Source organism: Plectropomus leopardus, chromosome 19 (assembly GCF_026936395.1).
Source record: "Plectropomus leopardus strain MGB_pleo_1.0 chromosome 19, ASM2693639v1, whole genome shotgun sequence".
Classification (NCBI taxonomy): Eukaryota; Metazoa; Chordata; class Actinopteri; order Perciformes; family Serranidae; genus Plectropomus; species Plectropomus leopardus.
In genome coordinates, this window is record NC_142194.1 from 8,917,665 (window position 1) to 8,933,955 (window position 16,291).

Genomic DNA, 16,291 nt, shown 5'->3' on the forward strand with positions numbered 1-16,291 from the left:
TAAAAGCTTCAAAATGTATTCTCTTCAGCTTGTGTTAACCGCAAAACTTATTTCAGACATCTCAACAAAAAATCATTGAAAAAACTCGACCCTCAGATGAGGAACCGGACTGACTCCTGGGGCACTTTAAAGCTCTGAGCAAACCGCTGCTGGTTTTTGGTCTTTCCTGCGTCAATCTATCAAAACTGTAGAAGCAGAAAATGAGAATGTAATTCTTAAAATCTGAATTTAGGAAACTATATCTATCTGCTTGGCTGGATACAAAGAGGAATTGAAAACATGTAGTGAAATTTTGGCAAAAAAGCCCCCCCGCCCCATCCACATCACGTGGATCCATATATGTATGCATGTGTATTTGTGATAATATTCTTTGTGAAGAGAGACGAAACATCCGGAGTTTCACTTTTAACAATCATTTTATTAGCAGTCCCAAGAGGCAATGAAAAAAAAATCAAAGAAAAAAGGAACAAAAATTAAGATTACAGTCAAGACGGTGGGCCAATCAAGGTCAGTGAACATAAAGACGGAACAGAGGGCTACACACATACACACACACACACGCACACGCGCACACACACACCAAGGAAACACAAACATCACGTTGTTAAAAAAAAGAACAGAAAGTGAGAAATGAAGAATAATCTCATGGGTAGTGTGTGAGTGTGTGTGAGTGTGTGTGTGTGTGTGTGTGTTGGCTGATCCCTCTGTTCCTCAGGAGAAATTCACCAGGACCGACCCCACACTTTCTCTCTCTCTCTCTCACACACACACACACACACACACACACACACACACACACACACACACACACACACACTCTTTCTCTCACACACTCACATGTACTCAAACATATCAAAAAGCCAGTCGAGGCGTCTTCCTCTCCTCAGTAAAAGCCATGATTTTTATATTTCGGCTATTTGTGACAGAGAAACCAACCATCAACAAACCACAGCTGCTCAGGCATGTCTTTAAAATTGTCATTTTCTATTAATTCTGTACAGATTATATATTTTATTTACACACTGAATACCGTCAGTGCGGAGACAACTCAAAACTTAAATGATGTCCATTTATCCGCCGTCGTTCTGTGCTCATTTCTGTCTGCTGGAAATTGCTTTTTATTTTTTTTTAAAATACAATTTTGGACATCGGAGCGTTTGATTCATATAAAGTCTGCAGCACAACAAATCATCAACAGAAACGAATCACGGGGAAGGTTTCCCCGTCGCTGTGATGCTGAGATCAAAAGTTCACACCCGTCCTTCACTTCTTTCATTTTGGGTCTGGCTTTTCTCTTCGCTGCATAGACGCTGAACCTCTCATAACCACAACCACGACACATCTGGTTCATCTGTGTCCGAGCATCACGGACAGATGTTCGCATTAATAATGAAAAAACTGATTTAGACAAATCTGGATTATACCAATTACTGTAATCACATGGCAGGCACGCGCACCTTTACGTGTCTAAACTAAAACCAGATTTTCAAAATAACTGCTTTCTGTCGTTAAAAAGGTCGTCAGGCTCCACGTCGAGCTGTTTAAGGGATAGTTCAGATTTTCTGAAATGGGGTTTTAGATGGTACTTATCCATAGACAGTATACTACATGCAGATAATAGAGAACCAAGCTAGAGTCAAACATAGCAGCTAGTAATGTATTTCTGTGGATGTGGGCAGCAAAACAAAACAAAAAAAGCACTTTAGACAACTGCAAAAAAGTTGCAGGTAAAAAAAATCTGTATCAGTTTGTGTTTACGCTATATTTTGACTATTTTTATTGCTGTGCGTTGTGTCTAAAAGAAATTTTCAACAGGAAAATGAAGTGTTTTTATTGCTCTCTTCAAAGCCACCAAACGTCATTGAGAAAAACTGCGATTTTACATCTCTGAACACAGGAGCTGCTGGTTGACCGCTGCCTCAATCAGTTATTTTGTTTGTGTAATTGTGTGACTTCTGCATTTAAAAGAGTTCTTTCAGACTCACCAAAGTCACAAAACACAAAATAACCAACTGACTGAAGCAGCGGAGACCAGCAGCTCCTGTGTTCAGCGAGCTTAAATTACGGGTTTTGTCACTGGAGTTTGGTGACGGAGAACTGAAGACGTAGCTCGTAACGAGCTGTCTGACGGAAAGTTAAAGCAGTAAAAATACTCTTGTTACAGCGAACACTCAAACTGATCCCAAACTTGATTTTTTTAAACATTTTTTAGGTGGGTCTTTCATAGGTGGCTGAAAAACGGTTGGCCAATTTTTAACTTTCCTAGTTGATAAATTGCATTAAAATAGTTATGTTGTTTTCTGAAAATGTATTTTATTATGCAAATTAGGCACTATTTAATTAAATATGCACTTTGAGCATACATATCCACAATAGATATCTGACCTTGTCATTTTTAAGTTGCAACAATGTCACAAAATTAAGAAAACATAACTAAATTTTAAGTAACGTAAGTGAAATTACATCAATCTTCTTTTAGCAACTTCAGTAAACCAAGTTTGCTGTGCTGCATTTCTGCATTCTACTGGTGGAAAATTAGTCAATCGTATTTGTATTTTCGCAAACGTTCACAAAACAGAACTCACAGTTGTAACTTCATCATCGGCAAATCCACCTTTAAGTCAGACTAGCATGGTTACTCAAGTTTCTAAAATTGAGAAAGAACGAGGTAATTTCACTTCATTTTAAGTTGCAACAACTTCACAAAATTAAGTAAATACAGCAAAAGTTCACGTAAACTTAACACTTCGATATCAAGTAAACATAAGCTAATAATAGTTATATTTACTTACATTTTGCAAGGCAATTGGTTTCTTTTTTTGAAAGTAAATTCAACCTGTCAGCTTTTAGTGTACTGTATGTAATAAACTCACTACAAATAAGTGCCTTGTACAACCCCACTTCAAAATGTACACACTATCCCTCTACGGTGGCTTCAGTTTGAATGCTCACACCTGGAGACACAGCGGGAAATAACTGGGCAGTGGGCGACTAATTCCTCTCACATCTGGGAACGCGCACACACACACACACACACAGAGACAAACACACACACAGATAATGTATGATTGGAGCAGCATGGGGAGGTGAGTACTAAGGCCATGATTAAAGGGGAAACAGAAAGAACAGCATTTATTTAATTCCATTAATGTCATCTAATGTAGGTAGATGTCCTTCACTCTATTGGGATTCAATCATATAAAAAGTGTTTTGCTATCTGAGGGTCATTAATGCACCCAAAACAGCCTTTCAGTGCTAGTAATACAGACAGTTCACCGACTACAGTCAACACCAGCCGCCTCCGTCACTCACGCAGTCTGTTGCATACATAATTGTTCACTTGTGTATGTACATTACCCTCCCTCGTCAGTTATTTTGCTCCAGCTGTGTCGGAGCAGTAGATTTGAGGCAGAGTAAAGCTCTATTAACATCAGACTCTCTCACGCACACGCTCGCACTAACACACGCACACACAACGAAATCTGCCAGCCGGTCTCTCAGCTGACAGACAGCAAGGAGAGCTTTAGTATATTAGGTTAAAAAAAAAAAGAAAAGAAAAAGAGATAAAGCGCTTTCTTTCACAAGGAAGGGTGAACCAGGGGGCGGGGGCGGTGTTCGGGTTACACAGGTGAAGGTGTGTATCTGTGCGCCTAGCTGAGAAGCTGGCGGATCTCCTTGTGCATGTGACACAAGAAGTCCACGTATGACGCTCCCCCGCTGGCGCTCTTGTCCTCGACCAGGAAGTGCCTGAATATCAGCTCGGCTCTGTCTTCCTGTTTCACCACCATCAGCTGCGAAGAGGAAGAGAGAGACGTGTGACGAGGACCGGCTGTCAAAACTTTATGTGTCGGTACAAGAAGGAACAAAAACTGTCAAGCTGGGCTGCAAAAAAAATATTTTTACTTCTGCTGACTCATCATTTTGTTTCTAAAACTTAGCATAGTAAACAATGTTCATCCAAGACATCTACAAATTCCTTATTTGTACTTAACTAACAGCCAAACCAGGCTCCCTACAGCTTAAGGCAAGTCAGATTTAATACTTTTTAAGAGTTTTTATCGCCACTCAAATTAAAATTAAAGACCATTTTTACAATAACCCAAAAATGTAGAACAGAAAAAAAGAAAAACATGAACCGCCATCAATCACTTATTAGTGGCTTTATAGCTTTTGCTTTGTTTTGTTTGTCAAAGCACTTTGTAAACGGTGTTTTTAAAGGTGCTATATAAATAAAGTTATTATTATTATTATTATTATTATTATTATTATTATTACAAGTTGGCCATATATTTACTTCAACATTAAACATTATTTTTTTGATCAAGTTAAAAATTTAAATCTTTCTCAAGAGGAACTTGTGGAGAAAAAAATCAAAATATATATATATATATATATATATATACATATATGTATAAATATAAAATATTAGGGTCATGGCCAAAACACATGTTTTGTGAGGATTTTTTATTTTTATTTTTTAAATGAACAGGACAGAGAAATAACAAAAGGGGGACACAAAGTGTTTGGACTTTAAGTCACCGCAGACATAATGCGGAAAAGAGAAAAAGTACCTTCATGTATCGTGATCGCTGCGCTCTGGAGGATTCGATGATCTCTCTGAGTCTCTGAGATAAGGGGTTATCCAGCACTGGCAGACTTGACTGAAACGAAGAGCAGTCACACCCACAGATTATAAAAAAAAGTTACAAATAATGCTGCAAAAATATATAAAGCAGTACTGATATTAGGACTATTAAAGGTGACGGAGGGAAAAAAGCAGAAAACATCTGAGGAATAAAGTGTGGTATACTAAAGAACAGCTGCGACTTGTTGTTTGACTTATTATTTGGACGGCCGTCCCTCGTAAACACATTGACCTGCAGGCAGAGGGTCGGTCAGTCAGCTACGGTCTACAAGCACAACACGGAGGCGGATCTGGTTCCTCTCACCAAGCTCGGGTCGATCTGGCTGAAGCTCGGCGTGCCGAAGATGTTGAGCAGCAGCTCCTGCTGAGCGCTGGCTCCCACCCACAGGAAGAGGTGGAGTCCCGTCTCCAGGAGGTAAACTCCGCCTTTAGACAGCCTTTCCTCCGAGTCCCTCACCGCCACCGGCAGCGACCCGCTTTCCAACTTCACCTAGAGGAAACGATAATAGATGAATGTGTTAGCGCTGCCATCTACTGGACAAACACTTGGCTGCACAAGTGCTTCTTTTTACTCCCCTGCGAACATCACTCCTGTTTAAACGGCAAAGATGAACACAAACTTAAAGCACAATCTGAAAATGTATCACAAGGCAGCTGAGGAGCTTTTAAAACACCACACTCAACATCCGTGTGAGAAGTTAAACAAATACAACGAAGGGTTTGTGTAACACAACGCCTCTTTGCAGAGATAAAACTTAAAATCTTTCCCACTTTCTTTAGAAGATTTTCAAGAGAAACATCAACTTTCAGGACTTTAGAGGCTCTGTACGAAAACATAAATGATACATAACGCTATAATGTGTAAATGTACATAAGAAAAATAACAATGAAATATATTAAAAGTAAAATTAATAATTTAAAGTGGTTTTCTTATATGGTGATGTCTAGAAATAATCTAAATTGAATAATCTGAACTAATAAAGTGTATTTTCAGCTTCAGACTAATAAAAAAATCCTTATGATGGTCTTTTCTTATTCACAGTTTTAACACTAGAGTGTGCAAAAGCTTGCAGCTTTGACCTCGCGACGACACTATTGTAGGGGATCAAAATAAGGTGTAGAGACGTGAGCGCGGGCCCAGTCTCAGACTGTACTCGGACACACGGCAGAGCTGATTCAGTCCACAACGCTGCAGACTTTGCACGTGAGAATCACACACAGTGTCGCTGTGATGGAGGACGTTCAAAAGCATCATCATCAAAAACAGCCCTCTGTCTGCTTCTTTGTTCTGTCAGAGCATTAATATGCAGATTTATTTTCATCTGGTTTTGACAAACAGTTTTATTAATAACACGCAGGCTGTAATCATGACGAGTAAGACAGCGGCAAACACTTTTAACGCTTTTATGAAACTTTAGATCAGTTGTGAGCCCTGGCCCTTTGATGATCACAGAAATGCCTCTGCCCGTAGAAAACAGGGCCAACTTTCTCTCACAGTTTACCTCCACGTCTGTGAAAACATGGATGCTTCACACACATCTTCCCCCGGCAGCGCAGGAGATCTCTACAACCAGTAGTTTGAAGGAGGACGCCCAAGATTAGTGTCCCCGATTCAGTATCCAGCCAAAATGTTTCCCCTTTTGTCTCCGAATTATGATGCTGAATAATGGCCAGAAACATGTTTTTGCAGATCGTACTGGTGTCACAGTTTAGCTGACTTTTGACCTTTTGGATATAAAATGTAATCACTTCATCAAAAATATGTTTTATGAAGTCACAGTAACCTTTCACCATTTATATTCAATGCCACTCAAAGTCGGAGTTCAACCTGACCTCAGCGGTCTGACGTCACACAACAATGGCAGCGTCCACAGAGGCGCGCTTTGTAAATGGTAAGAAATTACTAAAAGGCAACATAAAGTATATTTGCATGTATCAAATTAAAATACATACATCTACTATCAAACATTAAGACCTGCTCTGCACATAAATTCACCAAGTGTAAAAAAAATACATTTACGTTTGGTGTTGTGTGCCTGGAACGCTTTGAAGTCGGAAATTTCAAATGGTAAATTCTGACCTCCGACTTTGAATGACGACGGCTAAAGAACTGCCTAAAAACCCTCCAGAAGCTTCACAAGTGACATTCTCCAGGCATCATATTACAGGAAATAATTACATAAACGAAATCTGTGCACATCTGTTGACTGTGACTTCGGTGGAAATTGGTACTGGGCCAAATAATTCAGGAAGATGAACTCTCTTTTTTCATAACTGAGATGCTGCACCATCCAACAGTTGAGGTGACGAGAGGAGACCTCTGCGATGCTGTTTGTGTGCGCTCACCAGTGGCAGCAGGCGGGGGTAGAAGAAGACGTGGCTCTCCGTGACGTCCATGCAGCTGATCAGCTGCCTCAGGTACGCCCGGTCGTCCAGCGACACGTCTGCTCCCGGCAGCAGCACGTCGCTCTTCAGCACACAGTTGAGATAGACCGGCAGCAGCTTCATACACTCTGGAAGGATCAGCTGGAAAACACACGCAGGTACGGTTATAAATGTGATGATGTGTAAATATGTGTGAATGCAGAGCTTCAGAACTTGAACATATTGAAGTGAATCAATTGTGCTGTTTACTTTTTAATAAATCTCTGACATTTAGCGCAATGCAAAACGGGATCCTGATCCTGCTAATGTTGCATAACAGCCATATAAATAACTCTGCACTGCTTGTTTTGGTTGTGGTGCACTGCAGTGTAGTTTGTTGGTCTTTTTCTATTTCCACATCGGCCACTTTACTTTATGTAATGTTTGTTTTAAAGTCCTCTTCCACTCAAACAAAAAAAAGTGTTTTTTTCTGTTTCTGTCCCCTAAAATGTGTGACCTTGACTATAATCAGTACGTTTGCATGCACAGTTTAGTCGAGCTACGGTTACAGCTTGATCAGGCCATTTAATTGGACTATTGAACTGATTTATTGACGGAAGTATGTCCAACTCTTCCACGGCAGGTACACGTGTTTTTCCAGCTATAGTCTGTATAACATAAAAATCTGACTTTTTCTAACATCATGTAAGCGTAGTGAATGGTTGTATCTTTGCAAAGTTTGTCACTAAAGAGCCGTTTTCACATTCCTCTGCTGAAGGAGGTGACGTCCGTGCATTTACCTAAAATTTGAGAGCAAAATTTTTGCTGGGCATCTCGATTAGGTGCGTCACTAATACATATATGCCGCTATTCTCTGTTACAGTCCTTCCCCGGCTGCGATGACGACGCAGAGATGCTGAGATAGGAAAGACGAGAAATGCTGACCAATCAGAGCAGACTGGCCTTTTTTCAGGAGGGGGGCTTAAAGAGACTAAAACAGAGCGTCTCTGACAGAGGGCGAACACAAGTGTTCCAGCAGCAACACTGCGAAGTACATAAAGTGCTTTTTTGACTCTAAAAGCATGTAAACAGGTTCTAGTTTGAGCTTGAAAATGATGAATAGGTCCTTTATAAAATATGCCTGGAGGGAGACTTAAACACCTGGTATTCCTCTCAGTGACGGTGCATGAGAAATCTGATATATATATACACAGTGAGCTGAGGGTTTTCAGTACCTGACCAGCTGATGAGGGGCTTGCACAGTTCTTTCGGTAGCAGGCCAAAATCTGAGCGCACTGGTTGACCAGAGTGTCTCTCACCGCCTTAGTGGGGTTGTTCAGGAGGCCTCGGTAAGCTGCAACACACAAAAACAAGAAAATAAGGCGTATAATCCTGAAAGGGAACCAATTACAAACAGCTTTTCATAAAATCAACAGACATCTGCAGGTAACCATCACATTATCACGTGGATGCTGAGTGATTGACGCCCTGCTTCTAACTTATAAAGCTGCGAACATTCACAAAGAGCAGCTGCAGCTCCACTGAAGCTGCTGTGCTTGACAGTATTTTTAGAAAATGTTTTTCATTTCTCCACTCACACCTTATTCTGACTCTTAGAGTAAAACGCTAGATGTGTACATTCGTATGGTCGTCGCTCCTCCGCTCAGAGACACTGAACAGCAGTGAAGCAGATATTCTGCTGTGTAAGCTCGTCCTCACCGTATTTGGAGAAGAAGTTGATGATTGTGTCGGTCTCACAGTTGCGGTAGAGGTCAGCCAGCTGCGAGCAGCAGTTGACCGCCATGTTGTGGATGCGGAGACGCCTTTGGCCGCTGCAGCTGGTGTACAGCACGGCGCACTAGAGGTAAACAAAAAACATGCATTTCTTACAAATGAACTGGCTCGGGCAGAGTTGGCAGTTTTTTCAGCTTTACTAAATGCAGCTGTGCATCAGGCTTTCCAGGTTAAAACTGCAATGAAGGCAGAACCTTCAAAAATGACTGGTGAGTATTTACTGAAGGAGGACAATGTCATTTTCCCCTAACATTTATTGTAGAATTAAACATGACTTTTGATAAGAAAAAGCAAGATAATCTATGTTAAATGTTGAAAAAAAAAATCCTTTTTAGAGTGGAACACAATGATGCCAATGAACATATAGTATCATAAAACTATCTATTTGGTTTACCGATAAAAGTGGGAAATATCTGGCATTTCTGCACAGTTTTCTGGGCAATTTTGTTTTTCACAACTGCATGTGAGATTCCACGAGTTGAATCATGATTTCCATGATTTTAAGAACATGAATTTATTAAATTATTTTCAGGAAAAAAAGATTAATAAAATCTGACTTCCTGAGCATTTTTTTAAGACTTTTGAAATACTATTTAAGTCAATTTAATACCAATAAAAGCCTTATTTTAAGATGAATGAATTTAATGCCTTTTAAGACTTTTCAAGGATCCGCGGGAGCCCTGGTCACAACGCAAATACAGGCTCAGCCAGTTTGCATCAAATCAAACCAGTTTAAGTTTGTACACAAGAACAGACTGTTAAAATCCGAAATTTACCCAACTCTACTTGCGAGTTGTTATTACAGCCGTCTAATATAAAATTATTCGGATGCCTCGTTAACAGACTGATTGATTTGATGTCAGCGACGTCAGATTAGGTTACCTGAAGTAATCTGACTCACTGGTGTTTTGGAAATATTCAGAGCTAAGGTCATCCTCAAATAGCTGATTTGGAAGCTATAAATTAAAATGTGTTTCCTTCTCCTAAAAGGATTTCTTTGCACACAAAAACATGCACACCTGCATGAGAGCCCCCGACTCCTCGCTGAGTTTGTCATCGTGTTTGAACTCGACCGTGATGGCCTTGTCACAGTCCAGGCCTGCAAGCTCCACATCTGTCGTGTTGCTCATGAAGAAGGAGCCGAAGAAGTCTGTCGCTCGGATACCTGAGAGGAGCGGATTGTCAAGTCAGTTATCTCAGTTTTTTTGTGCGTTTCTTTTTTTTTTTTTTTTTAAAGTATGAGAGCCTCACCTGTGCTGGTTCGCACCCTCATGACGGCATCAAAGCCTACGAGTTTCTGAACATCTCGTCTAAGGTCGTTGAGGAATCGCTCCTTGTCCGACTGAGCCTGGGATAGAAACAACATCACAGGTTATAAATTAAAGTTACATGTTGCCTGCAAATAACACTGAAGCGAAACAGCTACAGGTGCTACAGTGCATCATCAAACTCTGCCTAAATATAATCCACGTCCAAGATCAGAATGACACAGAGAGAAAGAGAGCGAGATTTTCTCTCACCTGGAAGTAGGTGTATTTGTAGACAGAACCTCCAGTGGAGACAGGAACCACCCCTAACGTGGCAACGTCCACATACTGGTTGGGGAACAGGAAGAGATCCACGCAACAGCCCTGTGCTACACACTCCTTCGCCAGGTTGTTGTAGAAACTCACCTGGGGCTGAAACAGAGACTGAGGGCGACAGGAGAGGACGGGGAGTCAGTGTGTAGTCTTTTTTGTCCCAAATATATGACAGATATATATAAAGATGCTACATACAACAGACTACAATGTAAAAACACAATACATTTACGTGCTACACTGACATTTACCTTCTCCTTATCTGTCCCAATCAGCTTCTTGTCTTCTCTGTTCTTGAGTTTTCCAGGAGCCTCTGCGATGGGCAGAGATGTGTGGAACACAAACAGCTTCCCTGAGCAGTCTGCAGCCTGAGAAAAAAACCCCACAGAAACATTAAACACATCAGGGCAGGCTTATCAGCAGTACAGAGATGGCGCCATGACGGAGATCAAGCCTGAGTCATTTCTGCAGATTTGTGGTTTCAGAGTCTTACAGAGAGTGATCAACACAGCCCAAAAAATCAGCTCTGCTCTTCCCTCCCTAGAGGAAATTGCAAACTTAGAAATCCTCTCTAGAGCCACAAAAATCTCTCAGGACAGTTGTCACCGTGGACACTCAGGGTGGCAACAGTCAGACGCTACAGATGTCTGAAAACAAGGACTAGCATACTGAGGAATGAATTCTTTCCAACTGCAATAATTGCTTTAAATGAAGCTAAACTCTAATTATGCAGGTCGCACCGCATCATCTACACGAACCATGTCACTGTATCTTTATTTGTTGTTGTGTAAATGTGTTTGTCTTATTGTGATGTTTATGGTGTGCATGTGTTTTTTACTGTGTGTTGAAATAAACGCCTCACTTGAGCAGTGCTCCAATTTTTTTGTATTTTTAGTGCAATGGCAAATAAAGAAATTCTGATTCTGATTTGAGGGTTCACTTGATGATTTTGGCTGCTGACAGATGCAAATTATATCTCAGCAAATGTAAACTTGTCACCTCAGTTGTATTTACAAGAAACATAACATAGCCCTTTCCAAATCAAAATGTTTTGCAAACTTTAAACATCAGGAACTGAAATTCCTAAAATGGTTCCTGGAAAATGTTGTGAGTAAAAGCATTAAATTACAGTAAAAGCATTCAATTACATTACATTAAATTAATTCTGGATTTGGACCTTTGTCATCCCCTTTGCCTTTATCCTGTCAGCTTTCAAAAAAAAGGTTAAATGCTCCCCAAACAACAACAGAAAAAAAACTTTAAATTATACCCAACAATATTTTCTTTGAATTTCTGAAAAACAAACAAACAAACAAACAAAAAAGCTTTTTTTAAAATCTAAACTAGGTACTCTATAGGTGCCTTCACTTCTCCACTGATCTACAGGTGGTGACATTGAACCAGTAAACACAGCAGCCCCTTTTACACGTTCTGTTCAAGTCAGAAAAATTGCGCTGTTATGTCGTCTTGCCTAGCAGCTAACTCGAAGAAGAACGGCATCCGGAAATCTCCGCAAATTAGGAAAACAAAGAGATTTCGGGAGCTTCTTACATCCTGAGCAGAGGATGAGATTAACCACCATTTAACAGGGACAGTAACTCATTGTTTTGAGTAAAAACTGGGCAAAACTTGTTTTGAGTTTTGTAGTTTTATTTTTAAGAAGAAAAAAAAATCAATTAAAATCATAAATCGGATTTCATTTTAGGCCACGTCGCCCAGCGCCACCTGAAGGATGCACAAAATGTGTCTTTGTGAGTAACACTGGATGTAAACAAAAACACTGTTTTCCATTTAAATACACAGAGAACTTCACAACAAGTGTATCAAGACCTGGAAAGACTTCCCAGACTTGTAACGGTAATATGTGGTTACCTTGAGTGCCTCCAGTCCTGCCTGGATGACGGGTCCAAAGACCGTCTCGGTCTCCCTGGTGTCTGCAAACATCTCTGGGATCTGGTCCAGCAAACTGGAAAACACAAACAGCCAATCAGTTTATCAGACCAATTTGTCTGTTTGTACACACCTCTTATATACATATTAATGTGTGTGTGTTTGTGTGTGTGTCTGGTTTGTGTCTTCTCACCTCTCGATAACTAGCCGGCTCTCACTGACGTTGACCAGGAAGCCGTCGAGCAGGGGCACAAACATGTCTGATACATCCGACACCACCAGCATCTGAGGCTGGGCCAGGCTCGACTTGACGTTGTAGAAGTGCAAAACCTTGTTATAGGTGACGAAACCGACCCGCACCACCGAGTCCATCTCTGGGTTCTCCCTGGACGCACAGAGGATGACATGAGCGTATAAACTGACACACTTTTCCGTCCCTCCTTCCTTCTTTTCCATTTCTGATTCTCTCTCCTTCCTTCCCTCCTCTTTCTCTTTTCTGCTGCAAGCTTTACTTCCTCCTATCCTCTCCTTTATAGCATTTTCCTTTTCTTTTCCATCTTTCCTTTCTCTTCCTTACCGGTTTTCATTTGTCTCCTCCCTCTCTCTTTCCCGGCTCCTTTCCTTCCCTCCCGTGTGTGTTCATGTGTTTGCGTACCTGGGCAGGTAGTCCAGTAGAGTCTTCAGCTCCTGGCAGACGATGTTAACCATGCCGCTCTTCACAGCGTTGTAGGAAACGTCGATAAGGAAGATGAAGGCAGGAGGCTGAGGAATCTTGTTGTTCTGTTAGAGACGATGTGCATTAAGTCAAGCATAGACACAAGAACTTTATTTCTCATCAGTTATGAAGCATCAGTTTGGTGTATCAATGAAAAACATACGGGCCTCTCTCCTGAAATTATATCAAATAAAATTAAAATTTCTTTAAACAAAAACAAACAAACAAAAAGAAACACTGTAATTGCTGATTCAGTCTTAGTGTTGGTGTCACAGCTGCAGCACTTTACAAGCTGAGGGAAAACCTGCGTCCAAAATGGCATCTTTTACTTTCTCAATGTCACTAAGAACAAGGCTCCATGGTTAAAATAAATAAATCAATTTAAAAAAAAAAAAAACTCAAAAAAGAAAGAAAAACTGGGGCGCCCATCAGCTCACTTTGCAGAACAGGCGCCCCGTGCACTGAGGCTGTGTCCTTGATGCAGGGGCCACGAGTCTGACTCCAACCTGCAGCCCTTACCTGCATATCATCCCCTTATTTCTCCCTTTTACAAGAGACTAAGACTAAAAAGCCCCCAAAATATCTAAACAAACAAAATATCCCTGAAAACTGCCTGAAAAGATATTGTACACTTACATAATTGCACAACAATAACATAAAAATATACAGGAAACATCTTGAGTTTTAGTTTTTGTCAATTTGGTCTAATTTGTAAACACAACAAGCACGAGGAGGCACGACTATGAGCCTACTGAACTTCTTAAATCTTGTCCCTGACAAATTATAATATGCCAGCTGTGCCACATGCCAGCAGTAAAAGCTGGCTTTAAAAGAGAGATGACAGTCTTATTGGTTAAATTCAAGCTACACCCAAAACACATCTATTTTTTATTCAGGAATTAAATGCATCACAAATTAGCACCATTTACTTAGAATGAGAGGTTGGACACGCCCTGAATACACTTTCAAACATGCGCTATAAATCGTTTTCACAGGGTCATATGAGTTCATTCAGCAAATGGTCAGTTTCCTGCAGAAAGGACCCCTTTTAATCCCAGGACTTACCTTACAGTAATCAACCGTGGCCAGGAACTCGTAGCTGCCCAGCGAGAGCTCCGGCCTGTCGTAGCAGTCCACCCTCTTACCAGTGTGGTCCAGATGCTGGAAGTAATGTGGAGGCACTACAGGAAACGAGCAAGACGGACAAATGGATAATATCGGCACACGGAGTTTAATTAAAACGTAATAATAATAATAATTATAAAAAAAAGAATACATGAATGCCAACACAAACTCACCCTCTGTGACGCAGCTGCAGAAGCCACACTGGAAGCGCCGACCGCCCTCTATGAACTGCATGTACGGACACATGTAGGCCTTGCACCGGTTGCAGCGGATTGGACCGCCTTCGCCGTGATCCACCAGGTACGGAGGCGTCTAAAAAGAGATGCAATGAAAGGATTAAGAGAAGACCCCCAAATTCTTTTAGACAGACCAGAAGGAGAACACACATTACGCCTGTTTTTCAAAACTTTACACTGGCTGCCTTTTCTGCATTGATTTCTTTTTTTCTGCATTTTTTTCTTTTATTAGTTTATTTTTATTAATTTATTTATACTTGAGAGTCATTAAGGGAGATCCTCATTTTCAATGGTGGCGAGTGTACATAGCATTTCATAAGCCACCGTACGGCCTTGCACCAGACTACATCTCAGAGATGCTTTCAGTTTATGAACCCTCTGATCTTCTGACTCTTCTTTTTTTGCTTTTCCATGAAGTATAACTGAAACATTTGGTGATTCTGCTTTTAGCAGAGCCTGCTCCATTATGCTCCAAAATGCTGGAGCAGCCCGGCGGAGGATCTGAGAGGAGCTGGAAATATTGATACTTTTAAACATAAACTAAAAATCTTATTAGTTTAGCTTTTATGTAGTGTCTTACAATCAATATTTTTTTGTTTTTTATTCATATTCTATTTTTTTAAGATCCATTTTTGCTTGTTTCATATGTTGTTCTTGTTTTTATTTCTTTAATCTAACCGTAAAGCACCTTGAATTGCATTCTATTTGTTCGAAAAGGTGCAATATAAATAACACTTGATTGAAAGGTTGAATCTCCAATAATCTGGATATCTGAGGCTGACAGACTTGATTCGTACAACTTAGCTACAACGGTGACTTCATCTAAAATCATAATGTAAGCGGGATGACTCAAAAAGGACATAATGTAAAGTAACACTTACACCCTGTTTTATATAAAGTGTCAAAATGATGGAGCGTAAAACTCGTCCAGATGGATATCTGTTTCACATGTGATGAAACAAGGTCATGCAGCCGCTCCTACCTCTGTGATTTCCAGACAGATTATCCCACTGACATTACAAACATCCTGTCATAAAAACAACACTGCAGGCATTTCTCTGAAAATTAATCTTTTTTTTTTTTTTTTTTAAATCAGGATAAGGGTTAAATCAGTCCGACTGTTACAAAATCCCAGTGGAGGATAGAGCTGCACGAACGAGGAGTGGAAAGCAAAGGAGGCTTGTTCAGAATAACACAACTATGGATCTAAACACTTAAACAATAAACAATTTTAATTTATCACAGCCAAGAGGGGAGTACTTAAAGCTCTTGTTTTATTCAACAGTCCAAAGACAAATCTTATTTTTCTTATTCAATCATTATAGGTAAGTGCACAAGTCTTAGGTATATATGTGGTCCTGTGCAGAGGAGGGTTTTTATGAGGGAATTATGGTTACTAGAGTGAGTTAGGTTAATCTAAATTTTTCCAACAGATAAGTACAAGTATAAAGTAAAAAGACAGTTTTAGGTTCAGTGTTTTTTTTTTAAGATATTATTTTGGCTTTTTTCACCTTATTTGATAGGACAGAGTGTACGTGTGAAAGGGGGAGAGAGAGGGGACGACATGCAGCAAAGGGACGAGCCCGGAGTCGAACCCACGACTGCTATGGCAAGGACTCAGCTTCTGTACATCGGGCGCCCGCTCTATCCACAAAGCCGCTGACGCCCAAACAGTGTTAGGTTTAAAGATTTGTTTGAGTATTTAATAACTTTCATAAGGCCTCATATTTATAAAATTGAATTTAGCACCTGCATACACCCTGGTAGCAGCTCTACGTTCAGTCACAAACCTCGAGGTAATATGCTATAAATATTCCACACAAAACTCTCATGACTCGCAACTTATTCCACCATTTGTCAACAAAATCTTGCATATTTTGCATCTTGCTTGATGTCAAAAACGTTTCCTCTTTTGCTTTTAATGGCTTTCAAATTAACACAG

At 40.3% G+C, this 16,291-nt stretch overlaps 1 protein-coding gene across 4 annotated transcripts in view; it reads right to left on the minus strand.

Annotated features, from left to right (window-relative positions):
• Positions 1–397: 397 nt before the first annotated feature.
• Positions 398–16,291, minus strand: part of sec24c (SEC24 homolog C, COPII coat complex component) — a 30,896-nt gene continuing 15,002 nt past the window's right edge. For all 4 annotated transcript variants that reach the window (XM_088069863.1, XM_088069864.1, XM_042507299.2 and 1 more), the window contains 15 exons: positions 14,287–14,425; positions 14,054–14,169; positions 12,929–13,053; positions 12,467–12,658; positions 12,256–12,349; positions 10,635–10,751; positions 10,324–10,494; positions 10,055–10,151; positions 9,823–9,968; positions 8,729–8,867; positions 8,245–8,363; positions 6,992–7,171; positions 4,950–5,135; positions 4,572–4,661; positions 398–3,791 (listed from right to left, as the gene is read on the minus strand). In XM_088069863.1, coding sequence (XP_087925989.1) covers positions 3,651–3,791; positions 4,572–4,661; positions 4,950–5,135; positions 6,992–7,171; positions 8,245–8,363; positions 8,729–8,867; positions 9,823–9,968; positions 10,055–10,151; positions 10,324–10,494; positions 10,635–10,751; positions 12,256–12,349; positions 12,467–12,658; positions 12,929–13,053; positions 14,054–14,169; positions 14,287–14,425 — 2,052 coding nt within the window. In that variant the 3' untranslated portion in view covers positions 398–3,650. The remainder of the gene's footprint in view (positions 3,792–4,571; positions 4,662–4,949; positions 5,136–6,991; positions 7,172–8,244; positions 8,364–8,728; positions 8,868–9,822; positions 9,969–10,054; positions 10,152–10,323; positions 10,495–10,634; positions 10,752–12,255; positions 12,350–12,466; positions 12,659–12,928; positions 13,054–14,053; positions 14,170–14,286; positions 14,426–16,291) is intronic.